The 20,429-nt window shown below is 34.0% G+C and overlaps 1 protein-coding gene across 2 annotated transcripts in view; it reads right to left on the bottom strand.

Annotated features, from left to right (window-relative positions):
* AFG1L (AFG1 like ATPase) overlaps positions 1 to 20,429 on the bottom strand; it is a 208,482-nt gene that overhangs the window by 85,738 nt on the left and 102,315 nt on the right. For both annotated transcript variants that reach the window (XM_086707541.1, XM_025925758.2), the window contains exon 8: positions 10,740 to 10,798. In XM_086707541.1, the coding sequence (XP_086563667.1) occupies positions 10,740 to 10,798 (59 nt within the window). The remainder of the gene's footprint in view (positions 1 to 10,739; positions 10,799 to 20,429) is intronic.

The following is a 20,429-nucleotide window of genomic DNA, read 5'->3' as shown; positions in this document are numbered from 1 at the left end:
TCTCAAAATAAATAAACATTTTTTAAAAAAAAGAAATCTTAGAAAAGTCTAACAGAGAAAATGTAAATCATCTATAATCTAACTCTTCAGAAATAAGTTCTAGCTATATTTTGAGGTATTTATTTCTAGTAGTTTTCTATTCATGTACATGTACATTACTTTCACAGTTAAGAGTACTGGATATACTCTTGCATCATACTTTTTCACTCAAATTATCTGTGAACATTATTATACATTAAAATCTTTTTAAAAATATCATTCCAAGTAAGTATACTATAATATCCCCTCATGTGACTGTACCATCATTTACTTAATGATTCCTCTAAAGATGGGAAAGATGTTCCCATCACTGCTTCTTAAAAATAGTTATCCTGAGGCACCTGGGTGACTTGGTCAGTTCTGTATCCAACTCTTGGTTTCAGCTCAGGTCACGGTTTCACATTTCCATGAGTTCAAGCCCCATGTCGGGCTCTACACTGGCAGTGCAGAGCCTGCTTGGGATTCTCTCTCCCTCGCTCTCTGCCCCTCCCCCTTTCACGATATCTGTGTTTCTCTCAAAATAAGTAAATAAAAAAGTTTTTTAAAAAAGTTACCCTATTTATATTTTTAAAGTATCTGTAAAAAAAAAATATGGCTCTGAGCTCCTAAATTACAAAATATCCTGTCTTCTTCTTTTCAATTAAAAGCTAAAATGATGGAAACCATTAAAAAGTGAAAAGGCGGGGCGCCTGGGTGGCGCAGTCGGTTAAGCGTCCAACTTCAGCCAGGTCACGATCTCGCGGTCCGTGAGTTCGAGCCCCGCGTCAGGCTCTGGGCAGATGGCTCAGAGCCTAGAGCCTGTTTCCGATTCTGTGTCTCCCTCTCTCTCTGCCCCTTCCCCGTTCATGCTCTGTCTCTCTCTGTCCCAAAAATAAATAAACGTTGAAAAAAAAAATTAATTAAAAAAAATAATAATAATAAATAAAAAAAAAAAGTGAAAAGGCAACCTACTGAATGGGAAAAGATAATTTGCAAATGACTTATCTGATAAGAGGTTAATATCCAAAATATATAAAGAATTTATATGACTCAAAACCAAAAAGCCCCATGTAATCTGATGAAAAGATGGACAGAGGACCTGAAAAGACATTTTTCCAAAGAAGACATACAGACAGGCAACAGACTGCTCAATATCACTCATCATCAGAAAAATGTAATTCAAAACCACAATGTGACATCACCTTACATCTTGTCAGAATGGCTAGAATCAAAAACACAAGAAATAACTCGGATGCCAGCTTGCTCAGTTGGTAGAACACGTGACTCTTAATCTCAGGGTCAGGAGTTTAAGCCACATGTTGAGCATGGAGCCTACAAAAGAAAAGAAAGAGAGGGAGAGGAAGGAAGGAAGGAAGGAAGGAAGGAAGGAAGGAAGGAAGGAAGGAAGGAAGGAAGGAAAGAAGGAAGGAAGGAAAAAAGGAAAAATATTGGCAAGGATGTGGAGAAAAAGGAATCTTGCTGACAGGAATGTAAATTGGTGTAGCCACTATGGAAAACAGTATGGAGTTTCCTCAAAAAATTAAAAATAGAAATAGCATACTACTATTCAGTAATCCCACTACTGGGTATTTACCGAAAGAAAACAAAAACATTCATTCAAAAAGATACGCAGCCCTGTGTTCACTGCAACATTGTTTACAATAGCCAAGATATGGAAGCAACTCAAATGTCCTTCAATAGATGAATGGATAAAGAAGATGTGGTAGATGTACACAATGGAATATTACTCAGCCAGACAAAAAAGAATGAAATCTCACCATTTGCAACAATATGGACGGACCTTCATTATGCTAAGTGAAATAAGTCAGAGAAAGACAAATACCATATAATTTCACTTATACATGTAATCTAAAAGACAAATGAGGGGCGCCTGGGTGGCGCAGTCGGTTGGGCGTCCGACTTCAGCCAGGTCACAATCTCGCGGTCCGTGAGTTCGAGCCCCACGTCGGGCTCTGGGCTGATGGCTCAGAGCCTGGAGCCTGTTTCCGATTCTGTGTCTCCCTCTCTCTCTGCCCCTCGCCCGTTCATGCTCTGTCTCTCTCTGTCCCAAAAATAAATAAACGTTGGAAAAAAAAAAAAAAACTTAAAAAAAATAAATAAATAAAAGACAAATGAATAAAGAAACAAAAATTAAACAGACTCCTAAATACAGAGAACAAACTGATGGTTCTTGGCAGGTGAAATAGATAAAGAGGATTAAGAGGTACAAATTTCCGTATGGAATCAGAAAAGACCCCAAATAGCCAAAGTAATGTTGAAAAGAAAACCAAAGCTGGAAGCATCACAATTCTGGGCTTTAAGCTGTATTACACAGCTGTAATCATCAAGACAGTATAGTACTGGCACAAAAACAGACACATAGATCAATGGAACAGAACAGAAAACCCAGAAATGGACCCATAAACATATAGACAACTAATCTCTGACAAAGCAGGAAAGAATATCCAGTAGAAAAAAAGACAGTCTCTTCAGCAAACAGTATTGGGAAAACTGGACAGCCATGTGCAGAAGAATGAACCTGGACCACTTTCTTACACCATACACAAAAATAAACTCAAAATGGATAAAAGGCCTAAATGTAAGATAGGAAACTGTCAAAATCCTAGAAGAGAAAACAGGCAACAACCTCTTTGACCACAGCCACAGCAACTTATTTGACATGTATCCAGAGGCAAGGAAAACAAAAGCAAAAATGAACTACTGGACCTCATCAAGATAAAAGGCTTCTGCATGGCAAAGGAAAAAATCAGCAAAACTAAAAGGCAAACAACGGAATGGGAGAAGATATTTACAAAAGACATCAGATAAAGAGTTAGTATCCAAAATCTATAAAGAACTTATCAAACTCAACATCCAAAAAACAATCCAGTGAAGAAATGGGCAAAAGACATGAATAGACACTTCTTCAAAGAAGACATCCAGATGGCTGACACATGAAAAAATGCTCAACATCACTCATCATCAGGGAAATACAAATCAAAACCACAATGAGATACCACCTCACACCTGTCAGAATGGCTAAAATTAACAACTCAGGCAACAGTAGACATTGGCGAGGATGCAGAAAAGAGGAACCCTTTTGCACCTGGTGGGAATGCAAACTGGTGCAGCCCCTCTGGAAAATAATTTGGAAGTTCCTCAAAAAATTAAAAATAGAACTACCCTACGACCCAGCAATTGCACTACTAGGTATTTATCCAAAGGATACAGGAGTGCTGATTCAAAAGGGCACAAGCACCCCAATGTTCATAGCACGACTATCAACAACAGCCAAAGTATGGTAAAAGCCCAAACGTCAATTGACCGAGGAATGGATCAAGATGTGGTATGTGTGTGTGTGCATATATATATATATGTGTGTGTATATATATATATATATACACATATATGTGTATATATATATATATACACATATATGTGTATATATATACACATATATATGTGTATATATATATATATACACACATATATACATACATACATATACACATACATACACACACACATACATACAACGGAATATTACTCGGTGATCAAAAAGAACGAAATCTTACCATTTGCAACAATGTGGATGGAACTAGAGTATTATGCTAAGCAAAAGAAGTCAGTCAGAGAAAGACAAATATCATATGATTTCTTTCATGTGGAATTTAAGAAACAAAACAGATGACCATAGGGTAAGGGAAGTAAAAATAAGAAAAATAGAGAGAGAAAAAAACCATAAGAGACTCTTAAATACAGAGAACAAACTGAGGGTTGCTGGTGGGGTGTTTGGCAGAGGGATGGGCTAAACGGCCGAGGGGCATTAAGGAGGGCACTTGTTGGAATGAACACTGCATGTTATATGTAAGTGATGAATCAGTCAATTCTATTCCTGAATTTCATTATTACATTATATGTTAACTAACTTGTATTTAAATTTGAAAAGATAATAAAATAAATAAAAATTTTTTAAAAAGAGGTACAATTTCTAGTTATAAAATAAGTAAGTTACAAAGATGAGAAGTACGGCATAAGGAACATAGTCAATAATGTTTGGTGACAGATGGTGACTACACTTACTGTGGTGAACAGTGAGTAATATATAGACAGAATTGTTGAATCAATATGTTGATTAGCTTCATCTGAAGCTAATATAATGGTAAATTTTAATTATAGTTCAATAAAAAAAAAACTAAGAGACTTCTCCTTTTGGCCAAAGCAGAGTATTTAGAAGTCAATTTTGCCTTCCTGCCATTAAGCACTAAAACACTGGACAAAACATTTAAAACCTCCACTACCAGACATAATACAATGAGTAGCAAAAGACACAATCCCTGAGATGTGGGAAATAAACCAGTTAAGCAAGCATTACACTTCCCATGGCTTTCTGTCAGAGGCAATTTCTAGACTGCAGCACAGCAGTCTAAATCAGTTGAGGAGACAGTGATCAGAGCTCTAGGAAGTTGAGGCAGTTGGGATTTGCATGGCAGAGTTCAGTAAAAGAGGAAGCTATGCAGACACAGAGCTCTAGAATATCTGCAGAGAGAATGTCTGTAATCTTTGGCTGAATATTAAATTGCACGTGCATCAGGTGAAACTTCACAAGACTGGGGAAAGAACAATCCACAGAAAGCTGGGAGATACAAGCATTCTGAACAGACAGAGTAGAGAGAAGTTGGTGACACTAAGGGGATTCAGTAGAGACTCTAGAAGGGTCACATTTAGAAGAAAGGGTAAAATAGTCTTAGAGTAAAGGCTACTTGAGACATACTATCAAAGCTTAGAAACAAGCCTCAAGGGGCACCCAGGGTGGCTCAGTTGGTTAAGTGTCCCACTCTTGATTTCAGCTCAGCTCATGATCTCACAGGTTTGTGGGATCAAGCCCTGCATTAGGCTCTGTGCTGGCAGTGCGGAGCCTGCTTGGATTCTCTCTTTCTCCTTCTCTGCCCCTTTCCCACTTGCGTGCTCTCTCTCTCTCAAAATAAATAAACATTAATTAAAAAGCCTCAGAAGGATAAAGCTGATCTGCAAGCAACTTAACCACTTGCCAAAATAAAATTCAACAGCCTTAAAGGAAGTAACACTCAATATAATCACCACACTGTTCATCATCCAATCACAAACTATTAAGTTTGCCAAGAATCAGGAAAGGAGGACTCACAACCGGGGGGGGGGGGGGGGCGGTGGCGGGGAGGTTAAAATCAGAACACAAAAACAAAACCAAAATGACAGAAATGAAGGTATTAGCAGACAAGGACATTTAATAAAACGACTTCTACTTCTGGGAAGATGGAGTAGATATCCTTTCTCTGTTCCTCCTGACATGTACAATTTAAAATCCTAGAGATCATATATAAAATAAACATAGGTACATACTAAAAAGTAGAACAAAAAAGAGGTAGGGATCTCAAGACCTGAGAAACAACAGAATGGTGAGTTCTCTGCTTTTCTGTTCAATTCATGTATTCCAGACTTGGAACTGAAGAAGCCAGCATCCCAGAATGCCAATGGACATAGACAAGGGAGGACCCAGGAAAATGGCAGCATAGCAAAGAAGAAACTTTTCAACAATAACTTGTACTGTGGCAAATACCGCAGTGGAAAAAACTGATGCCACCTGCACCCTTTCCAGCAAAGGCTGAGAGGAGTCTAGCAGTACATTCTCACAAGGCTGTTAATGAGGCATCCCAACACTCCTGCCAGTGACATCAGAGAAGGCTAAGTGGGGAACTGAAACTTTCAACCCTGGGGCACCTGGCTGGCTCAGTCAGTGGAGCGTGCAACTCTTGATCTCAGAGTTGTGAGTTCGAGCTCCATGTTGGGGGTAGAGATTACTTGAATAAATAAATATTTTTTTAAAAAAAGAAACATTCATCCCTGACAGTCAATAATGAGCACCCCGCCTTCCCTACCCCGATGATGTCAGTGGAACCTCTCCACCAGCAGAAACAAGGAGTACCTGCTCTATAGATGCTGATAAAGAACCTGGACTGCCCCCTATATCTAGCAATAATTAGACAGTGCCTATCCTTCTGTTAGAATAGTGGCCAAAAAGCCATCTAAAACTCAAGTTTAAAGATGACAAACAAATGGCCAATAAGCACACAAAAATATGCTACTCATCACTGATCACTTGAGAAACATGAATCAAAACTACAATGATTACACACAGAAGAATTAAAAGGACTCAGACAAATATTAGTACACAAGTGTTCACAGCAGCATTATTCACAAAAGCCAAAAGGTAGAATCAACCCAATGTCCATCAATAGATGAACAGATGAACAAACAGTGGTATATATGTATAATGGAATCTTATTCCTTAAAAAGGAATGGAATCTGACACATACTACAGCATGGATGAACCTTGAAGACATTATGTAAGTGAAAAAACCCAGACGCAAAAGAACAAATATCATATGACTCCATTTATATAAGGTACCTAAAAATGGCAAATTCATGGAGATAGTAAGTAGAATGATGGTTACCCGGAGTTGGAAGAAGAGGAGAATGGGGAGTTATTATTTAATGAGTACAGAATTTCAGTTTGGGAAGACGAAGTTCTAGAGCTAGGTGGTGATGATGGTTGCCCAACAATGTGAATGTACTTAACGGCACTGATTGTACACTTAAAAATGGTTCAAATGGTAAATTTTATGTTATATATACTTTACCACAATAAAAAAAAATTAAAAAAATAAGATCCAAAGTCTCATGACAGATTATGAAACTGTCCAAATTTCAAATGAAATTCATTCACACCAAAAACCAGGAAGATCTTACACTGTAAAAAAACATCAAGATGACAGAGATGTTAAAATTATCTGATAAAATCACCCTATGCGTGTGCAATTTAAAGCAGATATGACAAAAATGCTTCCACAATTATGACTATGCTTGTAACAACAAAGAAGCTTACATCACTACTTAGTAAAAAAAATTCATTATAAAAGTTCTATTCACAAGCAATATTTAATCATTCTAAATCTGCATGCAACTTACAGCCTCGAAATATGTTAAGGTCAATGACAGAATTATCAGAGAAATAAATAAATTCATAATCATAGTGAGAGATGTTTTCCATAAGCTTCATAATAATTGATGGGAAAAAATAATAAAAATTTGAACACAATTAACAACTCCAATCTAATGGGTGTACTGTGTTATATATACTATCACATACAACTGTAGTTGAGTACTCATTATTTTCGAGAATACAAAGAATATTTTTATAAAAATTGGCCATATATTAGGCCATAAAGGAAATTTCAACAAATTTTAAAGGATTTAAGTTGCATGGAGCATATCCTCCCACCACAATGCAATTAAGCATTTGTTGAGAAAATAATAACAGGAAATTTCATATGCTTGTTTGGAAATTAAAAAACATACTTCTAGCTAACACATGCGTTAAAAAAGAAATCACAATATGGGGCGCCTGGGTGGCGCAGTCGGTTAAGCGTCCAACTTCAGCCAGGTCACGATCTCGCGGTCCGTGAGTTCGAGCCCCGCGTCAGGCTCTGGGCTGATGGCTCGGAGCCTGGAGCCTGTTTCCAATTCTGTGTCTCCCTCTCTCTCTGCCCCTCCCCCGTTCATGCTCTGTCTCTCTCTGTCCCAAAAATAAATAAACGTTGAAAAAAAAAATTAAAAAAGAAATCACAATAGAAATTAGAAAATACTTTGAACTTAATAGTGAAAATACTAAATATAAAAACTTAAGGAATGCAGCTATTTACGGGAAAATAAATAGCCTTAAATGCAGTTAGGAAAGAAGGTTGAAACGAGATTTAAAAAAAATTAATCTCAGTAAATTAGAAAATGAAGAGCAAGATAAATTCAAAGAAAATGCAAGTAAGAGCAAAACTGGAGCCTCCCCACTTAAATGGCAGTGGAAATTATATGTAAGGGTTAGGTTTTGTTTTGTTTTGTTTTGGTTTTGCCTTGCTTTGCTTGAAGGAGTTCTCCAGGAGGGCTTCCTAGAGGAGATATACCTAAACATTTTCTATATTCTTTCCAGTACTATGGCTTTTTCTTTTCTTATTTTAAATAAATTGTGGTAAAACATACATAACAAAAACATTATCATTTTAACCATTTTAAGTGTGCAATTCAATGGCATGAAGTACATTCATGATGTTATACAACCATTACTAATGTCTATTTCCAGAACCTTTTCATCATCCCAAAGAGAGACTCTACCCATGAAATAATAATTACCCATTCCCCACTCCTCTCAGCCCCTGTAACCTCTATTTTACTTTTGTTTCTCTGAATATGCCGTTTCTAGGCACATCATATAAGTGGAATCATATAATATTTGTCCTTTGTTCTCAGGGTTCATCTGTAATGTAGCAAATGTCAAAATTTGCATTCCTTTTTTATAGCAAAACAATAATTCATTGTATGAATATACCACATTTTGTTTTTTAACAGGATATTAGTCCTCCTCATCATTCCTACTATCTTATAAAAATATTATTGTCTACTAAGAACTTATATAGGCTCTTGTTTTTTTGCAATACTCCAAGCAACAAATCACAAGTTCTTGTAGTGAATTACCAATTTGTTATCACTTGGTTTATAGGAGAGGACATAAAAGAAAAAGTGAATATACACTGTACTTTTTCCCCAAATAAATTTCTATCTGGTTTATAGTCTCTTTTTATTAAACCAAGATTCTCTATTAGTTTTAAGATCGACTTCTGCTATACAGTTCTCTCAGCTGGGTCAAAATGCAAGAGTAACACTGGCATATGTGAATAGGCGAAATGTCATTTAAATAAATATGAAACAAACTTTCCTTACAAAGGAAACCTCATATGCCCACCAAAAAAGCTCCAGGGAAACCAGCCACAGCATATATTTACCTGGCTGATGTTTTGTTACATGTGAAAAGTCTTTTGAATAAACGAGACATTTTAAATACTTTCTTATCCAATAAGATATTCAGTTTCCTAGGAATTTTAGTTTGTGTTCAATTTCAAATTGTACATTATTTATTTCAGTTCTTGTTCAATTTCAAATTTGGATAATTTATCTCTTTGGGTTTCTTCCTCTACAAATATATATGTGTGTGTATGTATATATATATATATTCCTCTCTACAAATATATATATATGCACAATACATATACTATATATATATATACAATACATACATATATGTATATATATGGAGAGAGAGAGAGAGGGAGAGAGAGAGGGTTAAAAAGGGAAAAAATTAAAACCAATCTGGCCAATTTAGTTGTTTATTAATAATGCTATTATATATTAAAGTATGACAAATTACTGGCCAAAAAATAAGGTTTGTGGTTAAAAAAAAAAAGTATACATACAAAGTTCCCTGAGAACCTTTAACTTGTTTCATTCTGTGAGCCTTCTCTCTTTACATTTTGTACATTTTATGCTACATGAAGATACTATTTTTAGTACCCATTTTTCTTAGCTTCCTTGTTTATATTTTGGTATCTACATGTACCAAATTACTTTGGATTCCCAGCATGAAGAAAACACTGTACATTTACCTTCCCCCCAAATGCAAAACATGAATATAAAGGGGAAAAAAATACTAACAGCATAAATCTTCAAAGAGTACTTTTCCTTACATCTATAAATATCTCAGAGAAATTAAAAACCTCTGGGAACTTAAAATTGCTCAAGGAAAAAGATGTTTTAATTCTCCCAAGTATAGCACAGGGAATAAAGTTTGGTACCAACAATTTGAAAAAGACTATCTGACTGTATCTTTAGAATACTTGTAGAAAAAAATAGTTTTACTTCTCCTTCTTGATAAGAATTTTTGAGGTTTTAGGTTTTTAAAAATAATACAACCTCATCCCTTCTTCAGTTATATTGCTATAGACTGGGAAAAATTATGTACCTAAGAATTATGGGAGTTATATTTTGGCACATATGCTTATTTTTGGTACTGCTTTTGGTACTTCATTTTGCTTTGTGTTATAGATATTTGTGTATGTCCTATATGCCCAACTAGATTATAAATGACTTGTAAGCAAGAACAGCCTATTTCATGATTGCATTACCCATCATGCCCAAAGTAGCACTTTGCACATAGTAGGTTCTCAATAAGTATTGGTAAAATATAGAATTATCGAATAATTGTATAAAAATTTATTTAAATTAACTGAAAAAAGAGGCTATTTTATTCTTAATCATCTTGTAATGAAGACTATTTCAAACTCCATGCAGTGATGATACACACAAATATTTAAACTATTTAGGTTCCTCAACTTGACATAATTTCATAACTTGATGGCAATCACATTTAAATATATTAGAATATTTTTGTAATAATGCTACTCTAGAATAGCAACTTTAATAGCTGAGAAAACACATTAAAGACCATTAACCTGAAAGAAATAGAGAACATTAAACATTTTTTTCAGAAATCAATGTATAAGGTTAAATATTGCACTATAATATTTATGAGCAAACCTCAAATTAGAATTTATAAATGCAAACTATCAAATGTTTCAGTTAGACAATAATTTAGACTATATTTTATAATTTCTCCTGTGTACACATTGATGAATACTATATAAAAAACATTCTTTTCTCCTTTAGTGTCTTTGACTATAACTATCTAATATCAAAATGAATTCTGCTTGAATGAAAGACCATAGGCAATCCTATAAAAGCCCTTAATTCTCAATCAATATGATATTAATCAGTGAACACAAGTAAGTGATTTTCCTTACCTTTAGAACAGCAATGAATGGTACAAAGTTAGCTCTTTGGAGTCCATTTTTATAGAGATCTGAAAGAAAAAATTGATATTAGCATTTTACATAGCCTAATATCAATGTTGACTCATATTTTGGCCTGAGAAATAAAGCTTTTATTTATAAAAAAGATAAACATGCAAAAGAAAAATAACCAAAATGATTTCCGTTCTGGTACTACACAAAATTCATTCTTAATAAGAAGAAAAATTAATAATTACAGAAAGAAGATCAAAAGACAATCAAATTAGCTTTAAAGTATAATAAAAAGCAATGAAAGAATTTCAAAGATATCACAAATATTCCTAAGTCAATAACTCAACACAAGATATATACTTAAAAGTATTTAATATTTGAAAATACAGAATTTTACTAGTAAAGGAATTATATTGTCTTCTATCTCAATTTATAGTAAAAATTCTTAGTACATAATTAAAAATGTATGACAAGATTAGCCTTTTAATAAAATACATCAACAGACAGAGCTGTGCATATATTTGTATCAAAGTTACATATTTAACATAAAGGTGAATAACACTAAGGCCACTTTATTTTTTTTTTTTTTAATTTTTTTTTTTTTAACGTTTATTTATTTTTGAGACAGAGAGAGACAGAGCATGAACAGGGGAGGGGCAGAGAGAGAGGGAGACACAGAATCCGAAACAGGCTCCAGGCTCTGAGCTGTCAGCACAGAGGCTGACGCGGGGCTCCAACTCCCGGACCGCGAGATCGTGACCTGGCTGAAGTCGGACGCTTAACCGACTGCGCCACCCAGGTGCCCCGAAAAAAAAAAAAAAATTAAAAGGTAAGATAATGCTGGCCAGACTGTTGGAATTACAACATTCAAAATGAGAGCTTTCCTTTCCTATAGTCAATACCTCAAATGAGTAAAATGGCTAAAATGTAGAAAATGAGTTATAAAATTAGCTATTTTCATAGTCTTCCCTAATTACCAAGTTGCTGGGAAAGGTGCATAACAATAATGCTGTATGATAAGAGTTGACAGCCATGATTATGACTAAGTGGTTAAAAAAATAAAATAATTTTAAATACACTCAATGTTTATAGCAGCTTTATTCATAAAAGCTAAAAACTTCAGCTTTATTTACAATGGCCAAAAACTGGAAGCAATCCAAGTGTCCATCACTAGGTGAGTGGATAAACAGACTGTGGCATTTTTGTACAAAGAAATACTACTTAGCAATAAAAAGGATAAACTATTCATACAACAAAATAAATGAATCTCAAAATAATTATGCAGAGTAAGAGGCCAGGCATTAAAAAAAAAGGGTACATACTGTTTGATTCCATTTATACAAAACTCTAGAAAAAGCACATTAAAGCTACAATAACAAAAAGCAAATGAGTGGTTGCCTAGAGAAGGGGCAAGGAGGATGACAGCGACACCCGGGACAGATGAAAAAAGGGAGAGAGCAAAGTTTTGAGTGTGATGGAAATGTTCATTATATTGGCTTTGGTGATGATTTCATGGATGTATACACATGCCAATATTTTATAAATTGTATTCTTTAAATATGTACCAATTATTGTATATTATACCTTAATAAGTTCTTCTAAAATTTATTGGGAAAAATACCAAAGGGAATACTGAAGAACACAATGTTACAGAATTAACACTAAGATATCACACTAATGAAAGTCTATCTATGTTAAGGTAACCTTTTGGTATTACAGAATAACATCTTTGTTATGGACACATAAGGCTCTGAGTTGTAACTTAACAAGCGTGCACCCTTTAGTGGGTCCATGACAATGTACCCACTTGTAAAGTAGGATGTAAAGCCCCACTTATAGTAGTCTTGATTAAAAGTTTCCACTCATCAGCAAAATCAAATAATAATACCTGTAAGTCTTCAAGAGTTAATTTTTCAAAGGGTTAACTTTTTTAAAAATCTGTGTTTATAAAGATATACAATTCAAACTTTATGCTCTGAAAAGTATTTTCTAAACAGAATTCTAAACAAAATTCATTTGGCTTGAAAACCTTTAGGTTTTTATAGGACACTTAAGTGAAAAAGAGCTGTACTCATTAAATTGAAGAGTTTTTTGCAATTCAAATATTATGCTAATTATCAATGCAATAGATCCATCTCCTGAAATGTTATTTAGCTACCAATTTTTTCATACTAGTCGTTTAATATTATTTTTCCCAGACAAAGATTTTATGATACATTTATATCAACATTTGTCATTGTTTACTAAATACTGTTTAAAAATTCACCAGAAGTTCTTGCCTACGATTTTTTAACGACCTCTAAACACAGTTAAGTGAGCACTTGGTCATATAAGAGAGTATACTGGAATTATGGCACATTCATTTTTTGAGAATGGTTATAAGGACCTCTACATTCTCCACAGTGAATAACTATAATAATACTTACAGATGAAACAGATGCAAAGAGGATTTTTAAAGTAATTACAAGGATCTAATGTACATGGATATACAGATATTTTCCTTAAAAATCCAAACATCGCAGAAGAGGTTATATACAAACCTAATGGTAACCATATATCAAAAACCACAAATAAATATGTAAAGAATAAAGAGAAAGAAATCCAAACATATCACTAAACAATTCAGCAAAACATGAAAAAAATGGCAAGTAAGGATCAGAGAAAATCTTTACAAACAACCACAAAACAAATAATAAAATGACAATAAATATATATCTATCAATAATTACTTTGAATGTAAATGGTCTTAGTGCCTCAATCAAAAGACACGGGTGAAAGAATGGACAAAAAAAAATAAGACCCATCTATATGTTGCCTACATGAGACCCATTTCAAACCAAAAGACACTTGCAGATTAAAAGTAAGGGGACAGAGAAACATCTAGCATGCAAATGGTTATCAAAAGAAAACCAGAGTAAAAATGCTTACATTAGACAAAATAGACTTTAAAACAAAGAGTGTAACAGGAGACATAGAACACCATATACTAACCAAGGGGACGATCCAACAAGACCTAACAATTGTAAATATCTATGTGCCCAACATACAAGGACCCAAATACATAAAACAGTTAATAATAAACATAATTACAGTAACAAGCATAAAAGAATTAATCAATAATAATACAATATAATAATTAATAGATAATAATAATAATACAATAATACTTAACACTCTACTTACATCAATAGATCATCTACACAAAAAAATCAACAAGGAAACGATGTCTTTGAATGACACACTGGACCAAGTGAATTTAACAGATATAATCAGAACATTCCATCTGAAAACAGAATACACATTCTAGTCAAGTGCACATGGAACATTCCCCAGAATAGATCTCATTTTAGTTCATAAAATAAGCCTCAACAAATTCAAGAAGACTGAAATCATACCATGAATCTTTTCTGACCACAAGGCTATAAAAGTAGAAGTTAGACACAAGAAAAAATCTGGAAAGACTATAAATACATGGAGGTTAAATAGCATGCTACTAAACAATGAATGGGTCAACAAGGAAATCAAAGAAAAATGTAAACAGTACATGGAAACAAATGAAAATGAAAACACAATGGTCCAAAATCTTTGGGATGCAGCAAAAGCAGTCATTAGAGTGAAGTTTACAGCAACACAGGCCTACGTCAAGAGAAGAAAAATCTGAAATAAACAACCTAAGCTTGCAACTAAACGAGCTATAAAGAGAACAACAAACAAAATCTAAAACCAGGAGAAGGAAGGTAATAATAAAGATTAGAGCAGAAATAAATGATATGGAACTAAAAACACTATAACAGAACAGATCAATGAAACCAAAAAATCAGTAAAATGGACAAACCTCTAGCCAAATTTATCAAGAAAAAAAGAGAAAGGACTCAAATAAAATCACAAGCGAGTCAGAAGAAATAACAACCAACACCACAGAAATATAAACAATTATAAGAGAATATTATGAAAAACTATATGCCAACAAATTGGACAACCTAGGAGAAATGGATAAATTCTTAGAAGAGATAGAACATTTGAACAGACTTATAACCAGAAAAGAAATTCAATAAGTAATCAAAAACTTCCAACAAACAAAAAGTCCAGAACCAGAAGGTTTCACAGGTAAATTCTACCAAAAATGTAAACAGGAGTTAATACCTATAATTCTCAAACTATTCCAAAAACTAGAAAAGGAAAGAAACTTCCAAATTCATTCCATGAGACCAGCATTACCCTGATACCAAATCCAGTTAAAGACATCACAAAAAAAGAAAACTACAAGCCAATGTATCTGATGAAAATAGATGTAAAAATCCTCAAATAAAATACTAGCAAAACAAATTCAACAATGCATTAAAATATCATTCACCATGATCAAGTGGGATTTATTCCTAGGTTGCAGGAGTGGTTTAATATTTGCAAACCAATCACATCAATAAGAGAAAGGATAAGAACCATATGATCATTTCAATAGATGCAGAAAAAGCATTTGACAAAGTAGAACATCCATTCGCGATAAAAACCCTCAATAAAATAGGTTCAAAGGGAACATGCCTCAACATAATAAAGGCCATATATGGAAAAAACCCAGAGCTATCATCGTCCTCAATCAGAAAAAAACTAAGAGATTTTACCTGAAGATCTACAAGACAAGGATGTCCACTCTCACTACCTTTTAACAGAGTACTAGAAGTCCTAGCCACAGCAATCACACAAAAAACAAAAAGAAATAAAAGGCATCCAATTGGTAAGGAAGAAGTAAGGTTTTCATCATTTGCAGATGACATTATATAGAAAACCTGAAAGACCCCACCAAAAAAATGCTGGAACCGATAAATAAATTCAGTAAGGTCGCAGGATGCAAAATCAATACACAGAAATCTGTTGCATTTATACACACAAATAATGAGGCAGAAGAGAAATTAAGAAAACAATCCCATTTACAAATATACCAAAAACAGTAAGATACATACCTAGGAATAAACCCAACCAAAGAGGTGAAAAACCTGTACTCTGAAAACTATGAAACATTGATGAAAGAAATTGAAATGACACAAAGAAATGGAAAAACATTCCATACTTACAAATTGGCACAACAAATATTGTTAAAATGTCTATACTACCCAAAGTGATCTACACATTTAATGCAATCCCTATCAAAATACCACCAATATTTTTCACAGAACTGAAACAAACAATTCCAAAATTTGCATGGAACCACAAAAGACCCCAAATAGGCAAAGAAATCTTGAAAAAGAAAAGAAAAGCTACAGGTATCACAATTCCAGACTTCAAGTTATATTACAAAGCTGTAGTAATCAAAACAGTATGGTACTGGCAAAAATACACATAGTTAAATAGAAGACAATGGAAAACCCAGAAAGAAACCCACAACTATATGGTCAATTAATCTTCAATAAAGCAGGAAAGAATATCCAGTGGGAAAAAGACAGTCTCTTCAACAAATGGTGCTGGGAAAACTGGACAGCAACATGCAAAAGAATGAAATTGGACTACTTTCTTACACCATTTACACAAAAAATTCAAAATGGATTAAAGACCTAAATGTGAGACATGAAACTATAAAAATTGTAGCAAAGAACACAGCAGTAACTTCTTTGACATCAGCTGTATCAACTTTTTTTCTAGATATGCCTCCTGAGACAAGGGAAACAAAAGCAAAAATAAACTATTGGGACTCCATCAAAATGAAAAGCTTCTGCACAACAAAGAAAACAATCAACAAAACTAAAAGATAACCTAAGGAATGGGAGAAGATATTTGCAAATGACACATCTGATAAAGGGTTAGTATCCAAAATCTATAAAGAACATATACAACTCAACACCCCCCCAAAAAATAATTCAATTAAAAAACGGGCAGAAGACACAAATAGACATTTATCCACAGAAGACATTCAGATGGCTAACAGACACATGAAAAGATATGCACCATCACTTACCATCAGGGAAATGCAAATCAAAAGTACAGTGAGATAGCACCTCACATCTGTCAGAATGGCTAAAATCAACAACACAAGAAATAACAGGTGTTGGCTAGGATGTGGAAAAAAGGGAACCCTCATGCACTGTTTGAGGGAATGTAAACTGGTGCAACCACTGTGGCAAACAGTATGGAGGTTCCACCAAAAGTTAAAAATAGAACTACCCTCCAAACCAGAAATCACACTACTGGATATTTACTGAAAGAATACAAAAATACTAATTCAAAGGGATACATGCTCCCCTGTATTTATAGCAGCATTATTTACAATTAATTGATGAATAGATAAAGAAGATGTGGCATATACACACAATGGAGTATTATGTAGCCATAAAAAAGAATGAAGTCTTGCCATTTGCAATGACATGAATGGAGCTGGTGAGTACAATGCTAAGTGAAATAAGTCAGAGAAAGACAAATACCATGGTTTTAGACAAATGTGGAATTTAAGAAACAAAACAAACAAGCAAATGGAAAAAAAAAGACAGACAAATCAAGAAACAGACTCTTAATTACAAACTGATGGTTACCAGCAGGGAGGTGGTGAAGGATGGGGTAAGTAGGTGATGGGGATTAAGGAGTGCACTTGCCATGATGAGCACTGGGTGATGTATGTAAGTATTATATCGCTATATTGTATACTTGAAAGTAATATAACACTGTACGTTAATGAACTGGAATTAAAATAAAAACTTAAAAAAGAATTCCAAGTGTCAAAAGTAACAGGGTATAATGCTTATTTATATAAGTACATATCTGTTGAGAGTAAGAAAACTTTTAGGACAGATAATTAAAAGGAGTGTTCCTATAAATTAACACAAAAAAAAGTGCATGGCTTTATGGAACCAATCTGATTTATCCTTCCAGGAGATTCTTATTTTAGTATAGATTCAAAGAAAATGGTCCCTTTAGACCATTTAAGAAGCAAGTACTATGTAGCTTTAAAAAAAAACAAACAACTAATTGGAGATGCAATAGTTACTAAATGCATTGATAATACAGCTAATTAAATGTTCCCATTGGATGGTATATTATCATTTTATATTCAACATACATTCATGAATTCCTACTATATAGCTATGCTGAAATGAGTGCTAAAGACAAAAGATAAATGAAATAAATAAATAAATAAACTAGGATTTACAGAATACTTACTAGGAATCAGGCAATTCGATTGGCAATGTATGCAAATCACAGTAACACAACAAAGCAGGTATTTCTGCCTCCCTTTTACAGATAAAGAAACTGATACTGAGAGTTTCAGGTAATTTGTTGAATTTCCTGCCAGTGATTGGCATACCTAGGAGTCAAGGTCTTTAATGATGTTAAAACTTGTGGACTTTTTCAGAACCATGTTGTGACCCGTTCAGCTTACCACAGCTGACAGACACAACCAGACCATAACCATGATTCAAGGTGAAAAGGGACAGAAGGTATAAACATAATACACAGAGCACAAAGCTATTCAGTTTATCATGGTTCAAAGACAGCTTTACAGAGATAAGAGTGGCACTAGACCACCCTGGAAAAGTGAGCAATGCCACCAAGCAGCAAGGAAGTAAGGGTATATCCATAATATTTAGGTCTTTGATTTTATTAGTATTCTTTTTATCCCCCCTATTTTTTCTTCTTCTGTTCATTTTTTCCTGACATTTTCAGATTATTTGAATTTATTTTTAAATTCCTTTTTCATCTGACTATTGGGCTTTATTTTTGTTGTTGTTCCATGGGCTATAATATATATCCTTAACTTTTCATACTCTACTTAGAATCAATATCGTATCACCTCACAAAAGAGTGTAGAAAACTTACATCAATATAAGTACCTCCAAACTCCCCACTTTATGGGATGGGTATCATAGACATCATATCTACATATAATAATAAGCCCTAGAAGATAATATTATAATTGCATGAAAACCAATTATTTCTATTTTTTAAAAATTAAGAAGAAAAGCTAGTTATATTTACCACAATATTTATAATTTCTGATGCTCTTCATTTCTTCTTAAGGATCCAAGTGTCCATCCATTATCATTTACTTTCTACCTGAAAAACTTCTTTTAGAATATCTTATAGTTCAGGCCCAATGGTGATGAATTCTTTAGTTCTTTTTTTTTTTTTTAATCAGAACGTCTTTATTTTGTCTTTATTCCTTTTTTTAATTGAACTATAGTTGACACACCATGTTATATTACTTCAGATGTGCAACACAGTGATTTTACAAGTCTAAACATCACGCTATGCTCACCACAAGTGTAGCTACCATCTGTTACCTATAACACGATTACAATACTATTGACTATATTCTCTATGCCATACCTTTCATTCCCATGACTTATTCATTCTATAGCTGGAAGCCTATACCTCTTACTCCCCTTCACCCATTTTGCCCATCCTCCCTTCTGGCAATGACCAGTTTGTTCTCTGTATTTATGTTTTTTTCTGTTTTCTTTTTTAGATTCCACATACAAGTGGAATCACAAGATATTTTTCTTTTTCTGTCTGACTTTTTCACTTAGCATGACACCCTCTAGGTCCATTCATGTTGTCGCTAATGGCAAGATCTTGGTTTTTTTATGGCTGAGTAGTATTCCATTGTGTGTGTGTGTTTGTATTTGTGTGTGTGTGTGTGTGTGTGTGTGTGTGTGTGTGTATACACCAAATCTTCTTTATCCATTCATCTATCAATGGGCACTTAGGACACTTAGGCTGCTTCCATATCTTGGCTATTGTAAATATTGCTGCAATGAACATCAGGGTGCATATAATTTTGCAAGTAAGTGTTTTCATTTTCTTTCACTAAATACCCAGGAGTGAAATTACTGGATCATATGCTATTTTTATTTTTAATTTTTTGAGATACTTCCATATTGTTTTCCACAGTAGCTATGCCAATATACATTCTCACCAACAGGGCACAAAGGTTGTGCATTTACTCACCAGGTTGCAATTACTCACCAACACTTGCTATTTCTTGTCTTCTTGACACTAGGCATTCTGACAAGCGTAAGATGATATCTCATTGTGGTTTTGATTTGCATTTCACTGATGATTAGTGATATTGAACATACTTTCATGTGTCTATTGACTATCTGGATGTCTTCCTTGGAAAAATGTCTATCAGCCCTCTGCCCATTTTTTAATTGGATTATTTGGAATTTTGGTGTTCAGTTTCTTATGTTCTTTATAGATTTTGGATATTGACCCCTTATTGGATATATCATTTGCAAATACCTTCTCCTATTGATTTCTCATTCTGTTGATGGTTTCCTTTGCTGTACAGAAACTTTTTTATCATGGTGTAGACAATAATTTGTCTTTATTCTTGAAGGAAATTTTTGTTTCATAAACAACTCTAGGTTGATGGGTTTTTTCCCCTAGCATAAAGACGTAGTTCCATGGTTGCTGGCCTCCATAGTTCCTAATGGAAGTCATCAGAAGCTAATCATTGTTCCCCTGTATTTAATATGCTATTTTTCTCTGGATGCTTCTAGATTGTTTTACATTAGGTTTTTAGCAGTTTGACTACAATATGCCTAGCAGTGTTTTCTTGTATTTCCTTTGCTTCAATTTCACTGAGTTTCTTGAATCTGTAGATTTTTGTCTCCCACAGATTAGGAAATTTGCGATCATTATCTTCAAAAGTTTTTCTGCCTCATTCTTTCTTCTTGCCTTCTGGGATTCCAATTAGAACTACGT

The sequence above is a fragment of the Puma concolor genome, chromosome B2 (assembly GCF_028749965.1).
Source record: "Puma concolor isolate L17-30 chromosome B2, mPumCon1.1.hap2, whole genome shotgun sequence".
In the NCBI taxonomy this organism is placed as follows: Eukaryota; Metazoa; Chordata; class Mammalia; order Carnivora; family Felidae; genus Puma; species Puma concolor.
This window is presented reverse-complemented; position numbering and strand designations above follow the sequence as displayed.